Source organism: Quercus robur, chromosome 10, assembly GCF_932294415.1.
Source record: "Quercus robur chromosome 10, dhQueRobu3.1, whole genome shotgun sequence".
Classification (NCBI taxonomy): Eukaryota; Viridiplantae; Streptophyta; class Magnoliopsida; order Fagales; family Fagaceae; genus Quercus; species Quercus robur.
The window spans coordinates 31,095,175-31,110,332 of NC_065543.1; the positions used below are offsets into that span (position 1 = coordinate 31,095,175).

At 39.3% G+C, this 15,158-nt stretch overlaps 2 protein-coding genes across 2 annotated transcripts; one reads left to right on the forward strand and one right to left on the reverse strand.

Annotated features, from left to right (window-relative positions):
* Positions 1-5,278: 5,278 nt before the first annotated feature.
* LOC126704059 (protein SCARECROW 1-like) lies at positions 5,279-5,608 on the forward strand. The gene has a single exon (XM_050403098.1). The coding sequence runs from the start codon at positions 5,279-5,281 to the stop codon at positions 5,606-5,608; it is 330 nt and encodes a 109-aa protein (XP_050259055.1).
* A 5,805-nt stretch (positions 5,609-11,413) lies between these two features.
* LOC126704060 (uncharacterized) lies at positions 11,414-12,253 on the reverse strand. The gene has a single exon (XM_050403099.1). It carries the CDS (start codon positions 12,251-12,253, stop codon positions 11,414-11,416), a length of 840 nt encoding a protein of 279 aa, XP_050259056.1.
* Between the last annotated feature and the right edge of the window lie 2,905 nt (positions 12,254-15,158).

Consider the following 15,158-nt stretch of genomic DNA (forward strand, 5'->3'; position numbering starts at 1 on the left):
ATTAATTTAAAAAGAGAAATTACACAACACTATTTAGATTGAGGCGCGACATTCGCTCTCTTTAAGGAGATTCAAGTCCTTGGTTGGCTAATCTTTGTAACCGGTGCACACCTTCTCTGACTTGTCTCTCCCAGTATACAACAGCCCAACAAATGTTGTATAGATAGAATAGCTTCTGCACAAAGTGTTCAAGCCCAAAGCTCCACCAGAAGAACACCTTTCTTTGGCTCGAAATCTCTCAAGTATTTAGGAATATTATTGAATTCACTCTCTCACACAATACTCTTTGCTTTTAACTATTTTCTTCATTCACTCTTGATATGAAATTAGTCCATAGCATAGCCATATATATAGTCTTCCAACCCTTCACATAACCTACATGTTATTTATTAGTTTAGAAAACTTCTCATAATTTATTTAATTTAACTTACATACAAGTAACTCTTTGTTTAACAAATTATAACTCATCTCTTTATTCATCTTCAGTTATTTTGAGTTTCAACATATTTAATTTAAAATCTACTAACATCATGAATTCATGAGTGTTTGTTTGGGAATTGTTTATTTCTAGTTTTTTTTTTTCATAATGTGAGATAAAAAGTTAAAAGTTGGCTTAAAAAAAAAAAAAAAAAAAAAAAAACTAAAAGTTAGATTATTTGAAAGAAAGTTGAGACGAAAAGTAATGTAGGACCCACAAACAATATATAAAATAAGCAAAAAACCAACTTATAATCTAATGACATGCTTCTGCCCACTACACTAACTTTTGAAATTGCTTGTGTTTCCATCAAAGGGATTGAGGCATAAGCTAGAAGAATTTTCCCTAAATAAATAAATTTTCAAGTGGGTTATCTCCAAATAATACTTGAACAATCATGACTAGAGGTAAATCTTTAGTGTTTTTTTTTTTTTTTTTTTTTAATAGAAGAATGGTAAATCTTTAGTTTATTTCGTTATTTTCATTTTCTCACATAAAAGAACTATGAAAATTGATTTTTTTTTCCAAAAAAAATTGTTATTAGATCCTTTAATTTATAGTTTTTAATATATATATATATATATATATATATATTCTTACTTTCAAATAATAAAAATAAAAATTCTACCTCAGATAAAATGCTTCAAAAAATCAGTCTTTTTTTAACAAAAAATTCTAAAGATAACAAATACTTCAAAACTGAATGTGGAACATTAGGATGTAAAGTATAATCAATGAAATAGTTTAAGGTAGTAAAGTATAATTTTCCCTAACTTAAGCTCCCAACCATTAATAAATTAAATGATTTATAAGTGTAAATTGATTTGATTGAGTGACAATTACAATTTCATAGATAAAAAATGGAGCTAGATGGTCAAGCTCAAAATCTTTGTTCTTTTCCGCAAGAATATATTATTTTTGACAATATTGGGCTCCTTGCAGCCAAATTTCCAATGCACAAACGGACATGAAGAGATATTTTTACATATTTTTTCTACATTCATGAGGTGGAATGGATTGAATTAAGTCAGTCCAAATTGAACCATTACTATAGGTTACATCACCAACTTGAAATTACCAGAAACTAATCAGATAGGGACCAATCTACCTACGCAATATTTGATATTTCTACGGGCAGGGCCTGAACTCATTGTCCTCTTTAACCCTTTGTTTTTCTTTTTGTTATTTTCTCCCCTTCCCGTTTTGTTCTAGGACAAGTATGGACCATCCAAACTCAATTAGGATAAAGTTCCACTAATCTATGCTCCTCCTTTGCTTCCTCATATTCTTTTCCTTTTGGCTTTTACTCTATTTAATGTCGAATCTTTAATGGTCCGTTTGGATTAAGGGAGAGAGAGGAAGAGTAGAGTAGAATAGATTTAGTCTAAAATTAGTCTATTTTCAGCCAACTCTACTCTACTCCCCTCCACTTCTCCACCTTCCCCCTTCAATTCAAACATGCCCTGACACTTTTCATTCAACCAAGAAAAATGGGTACAAAATGAACAAGGTTTCTCTCCAAATTAGTTTGGAGAGAAATCATTCAAACTTCTTTTAAATCTTTTTAATGTATGTGAATTTTGAAAATCTAACCGTTACTTTACATATTATTTATATTCTTTTCATACATGTTAATTTTTTTTTCAAATCAAATATTATTTACTATTCAATCAATAAACTTATTTTTAATGCATAATTTTATAATACAAAAAATTAAAATTTAAACATTTGATTGATGACATAACTATTGATCTTTGATTTTTTTTGAAATTTTGCAAGAATAGAAGATATAATTAGAACATACAATCCAACGGTTAGATTTTAAAAATTCACATCCATTAAAAACATATAAGAGTTTGAAGGTTTCTCTCCAAATTATTTTGAAGAGAAACCTTTCTCAGTACAAAATATTCCATTGTTCCTAATTCAATTTAATAAGCTTATGTATATAACATTTTTCATAAATTTTTTTCACAATTATTGACATAGTTGAAAATGATATGTGACCTACATGATAGTAATAGTAATATTAATTGCTTCAATCATAACTTGACAAATTATAAAAAAACTAACTTGTAACCCCGTGCATATGCATAGATACACTTAAAGATATACAATAAGATGCATAATATAATTTCTATATATATAATTTAAATACTATTAACAATCATTTTTATATTTTGTTAACTCTTTAAAAAAATTTGTAAGGATATTACTAGGTATAAAATGTAAATTGTCCATGTTTTATTATTATTATTATTGTGAATCACTTTTTTTCTTTTTTCTTTTTCTTTTTTTAGGATTCATTTATTCTAAACTTTTTGGTTTTTGTACTTAATAACTTACTTAGATGAATATTTATAATATGGTATCACATTTGATTCTAAAATTAAGAAATAAAACTTGTAAGGACTAAATTTGGATTGGACCCAATATAGGATTGAGTTTTAGCCCAACGAGCCCAAGCAATGAATTTGTAGAACATAGGTGAAAAAACTAGTTATATTCAGTAAGAAAGACAATAATAGTTGTTTATTTAAGAGAATCAAACACAAGTAAAGTAAGAAAATCTGTCATCGGCACAATCCGAGGAGCTATGTTATAATGTTAAGTTGATGATCAAGGTTACAAAAGTTCAAAGGATTATTACAAAGATTTCTTGATTTTTCGATCCCCCTCTTTAGGCCACCTTTCCATGCTATATATTATAATTTTGGTACCATCTCCACCACACACGTGTAAGTTAGGTTCTAGGAACTCATTCTTGTCCCATAAAACACCTCCTAGAACCTTCAACTAGCAACTGTAAGGCTGCTTAATCACTGTTCAGGTATCACTTCCACATTAATGCAGCCATAGAGTTAGCTAGGATGCATTTAATGTGGAGGTAGCAGCTTTTGTAGATATTTGTTGCCTCCCTCTACTCCTCCCTTATCCAATGTCTGACTTCTAACCGCGATGCAACCTTGAAGGATGTTCAAGATGATAGGACATTCCTACTGACCTCAGATCTCTATTTCTGAGATGACTTTTCTCATTGGACATATTTTGGACTATTATATACAATCCTTATTTCTTCTTCTTCTACCATTCTCATAATAACCTTATTTGACCATCCTCGGACTAGTAAATATCCTCGGATTGGGCCATAGGCCCAATTCATACAGTTTTAATAGTACCTTCTAGCTAACTGGCCCCTACAATAGCCCCTTAAAATCTTGTTTTTCAACTCCTCGGGAGGAAAGAAGGATTTTGATATCCTCAGCCCATCTCGTTTATGGTTATACCTTGTCTACCCGAACTCCCAAGTGTCTTTTTACCTGCTTAAGGCATGCTCCTGACGCTTCGGCGTCCAGAGCATGTCATCATTAAATTTTGGCGATACTCTTGTCCCCCCCACATTCAACGGCACGATGCAAATCCAACGGTGGAGGATTTCCTGGGTTTACGAGCAGGAATTTTCCCGCTTGTAACTTTTGTGCCACTATAAATAGCTTTTAAATCAATTCTCTTTCCCTCTTTCAACAATCACACAGTCTTAGAGTTCATACACTGAACCTGTCACTCTCTCTCACTTCCCTATGCGTCTACAAATACTAAAAATTTGTCCGAAGACCTTCTTTTCAAACCTGTAAGTTTCCTCAAACCCTCTTAGTTTTCGTTTCAAACTTGTTAATTTCTCTTCAAAACTTCTTAGAAAATGGGTAAGTTCAAGCGTTTAGTTGAATCCGAGGAGGATAGAGAAAGGTTTAGGGCTAAGAACAGGATCCTACCAACAGTGGATATAAGATACATTGCCCAAGGGGAATAGGTAGACGTTAGGAAAGAAGGAGAGGTGGTCATCCCAATGATCGCCTTCATAGAGGGAGGGATGACCATTCCCATGAGTAATATCATAAGGAACTATCTTAAGTTCTTTAGACTATCTCCCACACAATGTGCCCTAAATATGTTCAGGGTATTAGGGAGTATAGAAGCCCTAAATGACAGAATGAACTTGAATTTGACCCACCATAATGTGAACTGGGTATACAACCTACACCATTTGACGGGGCAGGGATATTACCTTAAGTTAAGGTATCCCAAAATAAGGTTAATCCAATGCCTCCCTACATCGAAAAAAGGGCTAAAGGAGGATTTTTTAATCTTTTCTAGGGATTGGCATGATGGCCTATCCTGTTCGACTAAGGAAGGAACACCAGGTGAGGGTATAGTCGTAAATTTATGCACCTTGGCTTATATTTCCCTTTTGTTTCACATTATCTCTGCTTCTGACAAAATTTCCTTCCATTTTAATGATTTTGCAGACAGACATTCTACCAAACCTTGGCTCAACTTAGTCAACAGAGAGAGCCTAGATAGAATTCTACGGTCTGAGGTGTTCGTAAACGAAGCCAACGATCAATTGCGAGCAGCGCATGTAATCCTTGGGTACACACCTATTTCCTTTGCATTTCAAGCCCCCAAGTGTGTGATAAAAGCCAACGATCCTCATCTCCCCCGTATTAGTGTAGCCTACAAAGGATTCATCGTTCCTGAGGGTATTTCAATTCCTGAGGGTACACCCTTTACTCAACCACTCTTTGTAGGCATCCCTTCAACAGGATCATCATCATTCCAACCCATTCTTAAGGAAGAGGAGGAAGAAAAAGAAAAAGAAGAAGAAGAAAACCCAAAGGGGATTGTAGCTTCGTCAGACTCCTCAAACGAATTTGAGGTGTCAACCAACCTCTATCTCCCGAGAGTACATCGGCTAACCTTGACTACCAGCAACAAGTAGACGTCATCACTTTGGATGAAATGGGTATCCAAAGGATATCCCAAAGAAGTTTACTGGACTTAATAGAGTCTCAGCCCAGAAAAGATGTACCGGGGAAATCCACTCAGCCCAAACTTCCCCCTCCTCCTCCCAAATCTCCTCTTCCTCCTCCTCAGTCGTCTTTGCCATCCAGACCTGAACCTGCTGACCCGAAAAGAAAGAGAGAGAAGAAAGGCAAGGAGGTAGTGGAAGCAGGGAGATCTCGCCCTGTGCATGAAGACGAGACCCAACGAGCTGCAAAGCAACAAAAGACTGGCCAAACATGGCAGAGAGGCATGGAAAGGGGAGATAATCAGCCACCTGAGCTTTAAGCTTGGCTTCCAACTCCAATGCTTAATGGTGAACCCTTGAGGGATAATGCATCCATCAGGGATTTCCATGGAGGTGCTGGATGCCATGTGGCGTCGGCTTTGGAGGAGGCTTTATTACTCCTCACTGATATGGCCGAGCTGCGGTCTATCAGGAAGAATGAGGTTTTCCTTAACCTCAAAAGATATCTAGGCATGGTATAATGCTATCCCTTTATTATTATTATTATTATTATTATTATTATTATTATTATTATTATTATTATTATTATTATTATTTGTAAGGTTACTAACCCTTTTCTTTCAGGCTGTCCAAGCTACTTTCAGGGTTGAGGAGATAACCAATTCCTGCTATCGGCAGTTGGACGACGAGAGGACTAGGCACGTAGCAGCTGTGGAGTCGTTCAACATCGCCGATCAGTCCAATAAATATTTAAGGAATAAGCTGACTGAGGAGGAAAGGGCCAGAAAAAGTGTTGAATCAGCTCTGGAGGGCGCTTAGAAACAGGTCGAGGATCAAAGGCAGCTCCTGCGTGATGCCAAGGAAAAGTTGGCTTCTTCAAAAGAGCAAATAGCTGCCCTCCGAAAGAAATTAGAAGAAGCACAAAAGCTTAAAGATCAAACCGAGAGGTTGAAAGATGAGGCTAAGAAGGCAAAAATGGAGGCTGAGAAGGCTCGGGATAAGGCTGAGCAACATGGTTACGACGTTGGCGTAGCCGAGACTGAGGAAACCCTTAGGGCAGAGGTCCCTGCCGTGTGTCGAACCTACTGTGCTCAAACTTGGGATGAAGCCCTTAACCGAGTTGGGTTGAGGCTTCTTCCGAGCTAAGAAGACTAGAAAACATCTACTACCCACCAACCATATAAGCCTCGGACCTTCCTTCCATTCAAGGTAAAGCAGCCTCTACAGTTGCTGACCCTATTGAAGAAACACAGCCTCAAAATCCTCTTCCTCCCAATCAGCAGGAGCAAGCAAAAGAATCTGAAGCTCCTAAGGAAATCTCCTCGGATAAGGCTGCAGAGGTTCCACGAGATGGGGCAGCTTCCCAAGGTTTTGAACAGGCCTTAGCTTTAGTTACCATGCCTGCCGAGGAAGCCCCTAAGGAGAAAGAGAAGGTGATTCCTACTGAAGCAGCTAAACAAGCTAGCAAGACCTCCAAGAATAGGCTTCAGATAAAATTGAAACCATGAATCATCATTTTTGTAATGTAGTTACAATTTCTATAATGAAATTTCCTTTTTCTAAGACATGTTTTAATGAAATATGCACTTTACTTTCTCAAGTTTGTATGGGTTATTTTCTTCATTCATACAGTTTTCATTTTGACTGTTCTTTGTTTGAACATAACCATATACCATAAAAGTGCGAAATTGCTTACACAAGGGAAAACAAAATTTTTACATATTTTTAATTGATAATCGGAGTGGATCAAAACTATTAAATCCACAGTACTATTAAGACATACTTTGAATCTATCAACTCTAACAAGTTTTCCAACTTTGAGAAAATATTCAAACGTTTGACCAAACAATAGCCAAGTCCAGGGCACCCAAAAATGCTTTAAGTGATGCTCATGGGCTTACTTCAGTTTACATCTTTGCTGGGTGATAACAAACCTTGTGATCCAAGAGAAGAAATTAGGAGTTTACTTCTTTTAAATGCTTGGGCTAAAGTTTGACTAACACTTCAATAGATGCCATAGTGTATTAATTTCCACTGAGTTTATGGTTCGAGGGACCTAACATGACTCAGTTTCTGTTTAATACTTCAATAGTTGTCAAAGGGTATTAATTTCCACTAAGTCTGTGGTCCAAGGAACCTAACATGACTTAGTTTCTATTTAATACTTCAATAGATGTCAAAGGGTATTAATTTCCAATAAGTTTGTGGTCTAAGGAACCTAACATGACTTAATTTCTGTTTAATACTTCAATAGATGTCAAAGGGTATTAATTTCCACTAAGTCTGTGGTTCAAGGAACCTGACATGACTTAGTTTCTGTTTAATACTTCAATAGATGCTAAAGGGTATTAATTTCCACTAAGTCTGTGGTCCGAAGAACTTAACATGACTTAGTTTCTGTTTAATACTTCAATAGATGTCAAAGGGTATTAATTTCCACTAAGTCTGTGGTCTGAGGAACTTGACATGACTTGGTTTTTGTTTAATATTTCAATAGATGTCAAAGGGTATTAATTTCCACTAAGTCTATGGTCCGAGGAACCTGATATGACTTGGTTTCTGTTTAATACTTCAATAAATAGGGAAACACATGATACATGATTGGAATGAATTAAAAAATGAACTAAACAGGACTATTTTTATTAATAATAATACCTCTTTAGGTTGTTTACATTCCAATGATGGAGTACAGTTTTTTCATCTAGATCCTCCAAATAGTACGCACCTATTCTTGCCACCGAAGTGATGCAATACGATCCTTCCCAATTAGGCCCTAACTTTCCCTAAGCTAGATTCCTGGTAGTACCCAAAACTTTTTTTAATACCAAATCTCCTGGTGCTAACGGCCTTAGCTTTACATTGGTATCATAACCTTGCTTGAGCTTGTGCTGGTAATAGGCCAATTGGACCATTGCATTCTCTCTTCGTTCTTTAATCAAATCTAAACTCTTTTCTAGCAGCTCATTATTGCCATCCAAAGTGAATGCATTTGTTCTCAGCGTTGGAAAACCAGTTACCAGAGGAATTACAGCCTTGGCCTCATACTTCATTGAAAAGGGGGTTTCTCTTGTTGACCGATGAAGTGTTGTTCAATGCGTCCAAAGGACATGTGGTAATTCCTCCACCCATCCTCCCTTTGCATCGTCCAACCTCTTTTTAAGTCCATTCACTATAACCTTATTGACAGCTTCAGCTTGCCCATTTCCTTGTGGATAGGTTGGAGTGGAATATCTATTCTTTATCCCCAGATCACAACAGTACTTCCCGAAAGCTTTGTTATCAAATTGAAGGCCATTGTCCGAGATGAGAGTATAGGGAACCCCAAATCGAGTAATGATATTCTTCCAGATAAACCTCTTGACATCCATATCTCTGATATTAGCCAAAGGTTCAACTTCGACCCATTTGATGAAATAGTCTGTGCCGACCAACAGATATTTTTTATTTCCTACTGCCTTAGGTAAAGGACCTACAATATCCAAGCCCCACTGAGCAAAATGCCAAGGGCTAGAAAGAGGATTAAGAACTCCTCCGGGCTAATGAATGTTTGGCGCGAATCTCTGACACTGATCATATTTTTTAACATAGTCTTGTGCTTCCTTTTGCATGCTCGACCACCAGTATCCTTAAGTAATGGCTCAGTGAGATAAAGATCTTCCTCCTATGTGACTTCCACAAATTCCTTCATGTAGTTCTTCCAGGAGTGATTCTGACACCTCGGGATGTACACAAAGCAGATATAGTCCAAAAAAAAAGCGTTTGTACAACTTTTTATCCTTTGATAGCCAAAACTGAGGAGCTTTCCTTCGTACTTTCTCAGCTTCTGACTTCTCCTTAGGCAATATGTCCTTTTCCAGGAATAGCAATATAGGATCCATCCAGCTCGGCCCTACCCTGATTTGATGGACTTGGAGCAGGTCTCTCTTTATTGGGGTAGGGGTGCATAGGTCTTCGACAAGTATTACTCGGGGCAAATCCTGTGCCGAGGAAGTGGCAAGGGTAGCCAGGGAATCTGCATGGGTATTTTCACTTATAGAAATATGCGATAAGTCAAAAGATTCAAATATGTTTGTATGCGCCTAACTTAACCCAAATATTCCTACATTCTTGCATCTCGGGCTTCCAATTCTCCCTTTACCTGGCCTACGACCAGTCTTGAATCTGAAAACATTTCCACTGCCTTTCCACCCATTTTCTGTGCCATCGCCATTCCCATCAACAAAGTTTCATATTCTGCTTCATTTTAAGTAGTCAAGAACCCCAACCTCAATGATTTTTCAATGGTGATCTTCTCAGGAGATATCAGAACCAGCCCCAATCCTGATCCCTATTGGTTTGTTGCTCCATCCACATATACTTTCCAGGGTGAAGGGTTTTGTGTGGAGATCAGGCCAATCGATTTTTCATCCATGCCATGCTGTTTTACCTCTACTTCTTCAGGAAGTTCAGCAAACTCGGCTACCAGGTTGGCGAGGACCTGGCCTTTTACAGAGGTACGAGGTATATACTTGATATCAAAAGCTCCTAGAATCATGCCCCATTTGGCAATCCTTCTGGTATAATCCACACTCCAAAGTATTGACTTAAGTGGAAACTGAGTTAGGACAACCACGGTGTGTGCTTGGAAGTAATGGAGAAGTTTTCGTATAGCATTACCGCCAAGATGGCCTTCTCCAGTGGTAAATAACGCACCTTGGCTTCATGAAATGACTTGATCACGTAATAAACTGGCCGTTGTATGCCACTGTCTACTCGTATCAAAACAAAACTTAATGCATGAGAGGCTACCGCCAAGTAGGCAAACCGAACCTCATCCACCTCCGGATTGGACATGATAGGTGGCCGAGATAGGTACTCTTTAAGCTGTTGAAATGCTACAGCACACTCCTTGATCCATTCAAATCCTTTCCATTTATGCAGCAAAAGGAAGAAGGGTTTGCATCTATCTGCTGACCTGGATATAAATCGATTCAAAGCAGCAGTCATCCCGATCAGTTTTTGGACCTCCTTAGGATTCCGAGGTGGTTGCAAGCCGTTAATGGCCTTAATCTGATCAGGGTTCACCTTAATTCCCCTGTGAGTCACCATGTAGCCCAAAAACTTACCCGAACCTACACCAAACGAACACTTGGAAGCATTCAGACGCAACTTATGCTTCCTCAAAATTTCAAAAATGTTCGTAAGGTCTCCCACATGCTCAGATACAACCTTGCTCTTTACCACCATATCATCAATATAGACTTCAATGCTCCTGCTCAACTGTGGTTCGAACATTTTAGTCATCATCCGTTGATAAGTAGACCTTGCATTTTTCAAACCAAAAGGCATCACTTTGTAATGATAGTTTCCAGTGGGAGTAACAAAAGCTCTCTTTTCCTAATCGTCCAGTGCTAGTGGTATCTGGTGATATCCTTGAAAAGCATCCAAGAAACTTATCTGAGGATGGCCTACCGTCGCATCCACCAACTAATATATCCGAGGCATAGGGAAAGGGTCTTTTGGACACGCCTTATTGAGATCTGTGAAGTCTACACACACACGCCATTTCCCATTTTTCTTTTTCACCACCACCGTGTTAGCTAGCTACTAAGGATAGAAAACTTTCTTGATAGCCCCTGCTTGTTTGAGCTTTGTTACCTCATTTCTGACAGCCTCAGCGTGCTCTTTGGACGGACACCGAAGTGGTTGTCTCTTTGGAGTGATGGAAGGGTTAACATTCAAATGATGACAAATAAAACTTGGATCTACACCTGGAGCTTCGTAGGCACTCCACGCAAACACATCAACATTTTTTCTATGAAATTCAATAATTGCTCCCTCTCTCGTAGAGGCAATTGAGCCCCAACCTGAAAGAACTTCTCCGAATCATCACCAACAATTACTTTTTCTAGATCTTCACATTTCGCTTCATCAGCTGGTCTATTGAAGAGCAATGCCAGAGTTTCTAATTGTTATAAACCATTCTCAGCAATGGCCGAGATTTCAGCCTCAGGTCGATGTTGGATGGCCGCTACCAGGCATTGTCTGGCAGTAGATTGACTTCCTAATATTTCCAAAACCTGGCCTCCAAAGGGATATTTCACCTTTTGGTGAAGAGTGGAGGAGACAGCTCCTAGGGTATGAAGCTAGGGTCTACCCATGATGGTCGTATATAGAGAGAAAGCATCTACAACAATGAAGTCCACCTCCACCACATCCGAGCCAGTCTGCACGGGTAATCTGATCTGACCCTTCGGAATGACTATCTTACCTTCAAAACTCACTAGAGGAGAACTGTAGGCTGTTAAATTCTCAGGTTTCAAATTTAGCACCTTATATAGGTCAAGATACATTATCTCAGCTACGCTGCCCTGGTCGATCATCACCATTTTCACATCGTACCCACCAATTCTAAGTGTAACCACCAAAGCATTATCGTGAGGCTGTATGGTTCCAAGTTTGTCCTCATCTGAAAAACCTAACACCAGTGGGATGCCCATCTTGACTCTCTTTGGCATTGAACCAAATTCCTCAACTGGATAACGAGATGCTGACATTACTCTGGAGGGGCAAGATCTGGTCCTCCCTGGGGCAACAAATATGACATTTATCGTGCCTAGAGGGAGTCTCAAAGAAGCATCTCCCTGAAACTCCGAACCCGTTTGGCTTCCCCGGCCACTAGAATGATGCAAGAGTTGCTTTAGTTTCCCTTTCCAGACCAGTTGGTCTACATGGTCCCACAAGTTTCTGCAATCCTCAGTAGTGTGTCCATGGTCCTGATGATATTGGTAATAAAGGTTTTGATTACACCTCATAGGATCTCCTGCCATCTTGTTCAGCCATTTGAAGAACGACTCGTTTTTAATCTTCTCTAGAACCTGTTGTACTAGTTCTCGGAACTCAACATTAACCACCTTGGTGTTGGCAGATCTTGGCTGCCCAACAAAGTCTTTCCGAGGTCGGTTATTATTATACCGGTCCGACATGAAATCCCTCCTCTCCTGAGGGATCACCTTAGCCTTTCCTTTCCCCTGCAATTGGTCTTCTTCTACCTTTTTGTACTTGTCAATCTAATCCATAAGTTGACGCACACTGGTAATAGACTTACCAGTCAGAGATTTCCTTAAATCATGCTCGGCTAGAAGGCCAGCCTTAAAAGTACTAATGGCCACATCATCATAGTCTCCATCTATTTCGTTAAACATCTCCCAGTATCTATCCGAGAAGGTCTTCAGAGTCTCCCCCTCTCGCAAAGACATTGTAAGGTTGAATTTATTCAACCATCTAATTGGCTTTATTCCGTGCCAAATTTGCTTGTAATTCAGCATTTAGTAACCCTGTATTTAGGTGGGATTGTTGTAAGGGTAGTGAGTGAGATAGAGTGAAGTTTGCTCAAGAGTGTGCAAGAAAACAGAGTGTCGCGGCTGGGACTCGCGGGTGGACTCGCGGCTGCAAGCCGCCAGAAGCTGCACACGTGCCAAGCATGCTGGAAGATGAACAGTCATGCTAGCTGGAGCACTACAGGACAAAACAGGACAACTGGCCATACGGTTAACTCGCGACTGGATCTCGCGACTTGGTCGAGCCGCGAGGTCAAGCCGCGAGCCACCCCTGTTTTGGAAAAACCTGACGTTTCACATTCCTCTCCTCTCCAGTATAAATACCCTTTTAACCCACGATTGAAAGAGAGCTTCCAGAGAGAATTTTGAGAGAGAAACCCTAAAGAAAAACAAGATTGTTTCACACACAATCCCTACCTTAGAGTCTCATCAAATTCCTCACTCTCTTCCTCTCCATTGTCAAATCCTTGAGAGGCATTATACCAAACCTGGTTCTCACCATTATCATCTCTGTGAGACAGTCGTTTGGAGTTCTGGGAAGCAGTTAGGAAGGAGCCAATATTCATTGGTTGATGCTACGGTGTAGTAGCGGAATCCGGGAAGCTAGAAAAGAAAAAGGTTCGGCGCAACCTCGTTGGAGCAAGAAGCTTGGAGGGCTTAGGTGCATTGGGTAGATTAGGCTTGGAGGGTCTATTGCTGTCCTTGTATCCCAACTGTATTTTCTAGTGGATTGATTACCGCTTGGAGGGCGGCGGAGAGGTTTTTCGCCGAGGTCTTCGGTTTCCTCTTCGATAACACATCGGGTGTTATCTTTGTGTTTGCATCTTCCTTCCTCTCTATCTCTGCCTTTACATTATCTGCTGTGGTTTAATTTTATTATGGCTTAGATAGTTGTTTAACCAGTTTCATAGTATAGCATATGTTAAGTTTCCGCACACTAGTTGTTTGACATATTGCTTGTGTTGGTTAAGCTGTTTTTGGGGGTCTAAACGTTCAAAAGTGTTTTTGTACACGTTATTGAACTTTCAGACATAGATAATAAGGAACCCAAAGACCGAGGAAACCTGTTACAAGTGATAAAGCGAGCGCCAAAGGCCCGGGTGAGCTTCTTAAAAGAGTCAATGGAATTCGCCCTTAAACCATTGAACCACCTCATCGCCACGGGGCCCAAACTAGATGGAAAAACCTTACACATCAAAGCCTTATCTTTGAAATGAACGGCCATCCTTTGATTGAAGTGACTAACATGTTCCACCGGATCTGTTCAACCATTATAAATGGTGAATGTGGGTTGATGGAATCGTCGAGGAAGACTCGCGCCTTCTATGTTTCGTGTGAAGGGTGATTTAAAGATTTGACTCAACGCCTTGTTCATGGCATCATTCCCCAGGCCTTTGCGAGGCGGGCTCTTATATCTACGTCTATGGTGGTATTCCTCGTTGTGGGAGAAAAACTCGCTAGGCAAAGTTCTGGATCTCCGTTTATAACTAGCAGCATCTATCTCCTCGAAGGATAGCTTAGAGTTGGGCGATGAATGTCTTCGTCGTGCGTGGCGCAATTCCCTTTTCAACTCATCGATTTCACGTTACATGTCTCTATCGTTCTTTGCATGGGAAACACGACTCTTCCCTTAAGACTAGCTTTTAATAGTATGCGCTGCGTGCGCATTTCCCTCATGATCTCCTCTCCGTTCGAGGCTCCTACACAGATTGCTATGTTGAGACCCCCTTGATTCTGCTTGGTGTAGATTCGTATCCACCTGGTGTGGACCTGTCGCTGCCTGGTGTGGACCTACTTGTTCCATCTTAAACGTTGCACCCAAAATACTTTCAGAATAGACCAAGTTCTTCCCACAGACGGCGCCAATTGTAAGGACTGAATTTGGATTGGACCCAATATAGGATTGGGTTTTAGCCCAATAAGCCCAAACAATGAATTTGTAGAGCGTGGGTGAAAGAATTAGTTTTATTCAGTAAGAAAGACAATAACAGTTGTTTATTTAAGAGAATCAAACACAAGTAAAGTAAGAAAATCTGTCCTCGACACAGTCCGAGGAGCTATGTTATAATGTCAAGTTGATAATCAAGGTTACAAAAGTTCAAAGGATTATTACAAAGATTTCTTGGTTTTCTGATCCCCCTCTTTAGACCACCTTTCCATGCTATATATTATAATTTTGGTATCATCTCCACCATACACGTGTAGGTTAGGTTCTAGGAACTCCTTCTTGTCCCATCCAACACCTCCTAGAACCTTTAACTAGCAGCTGTAAGGCTGCTTCACCACTGTTCAGGTATCACCTCCACATTATTGCGGCCAGAGAGTTAGCTAGGATGCATTTAATGTGGAGGTAGCAGTTTTTGTAGATATTTGTTACCTCCCTCTACTCCTCCCTTATCCAATGTCTGACTTCTAACCATGATGCAACCTTGAAGGATGTTCAGGATGATAGGACATTCCTACTGACCTTGGATCTCTATTTCTGAGATGACTTTTCTCCTTGGACATATTTTGGACTATCATATACAATCCTTATTTCTTCTTCTTCTAC

Excerpts from the sequence above, each read along its gene's own strand:
- LOC126704059 (XM_050403098.1), top strand. The coding sequence starts at position 5,279 with ATGGGTATCCAAAGGATATCCCAAAGAAGTTTACTGGACTTAATAGAG.
- LOC126704060 (XM_050403099.1), bottom strand. The coding sequence starts at position 12,253 with ATGTCGGACCGGTATAATAATAACCGACCTCGGAAAGACTTTGTTGGG.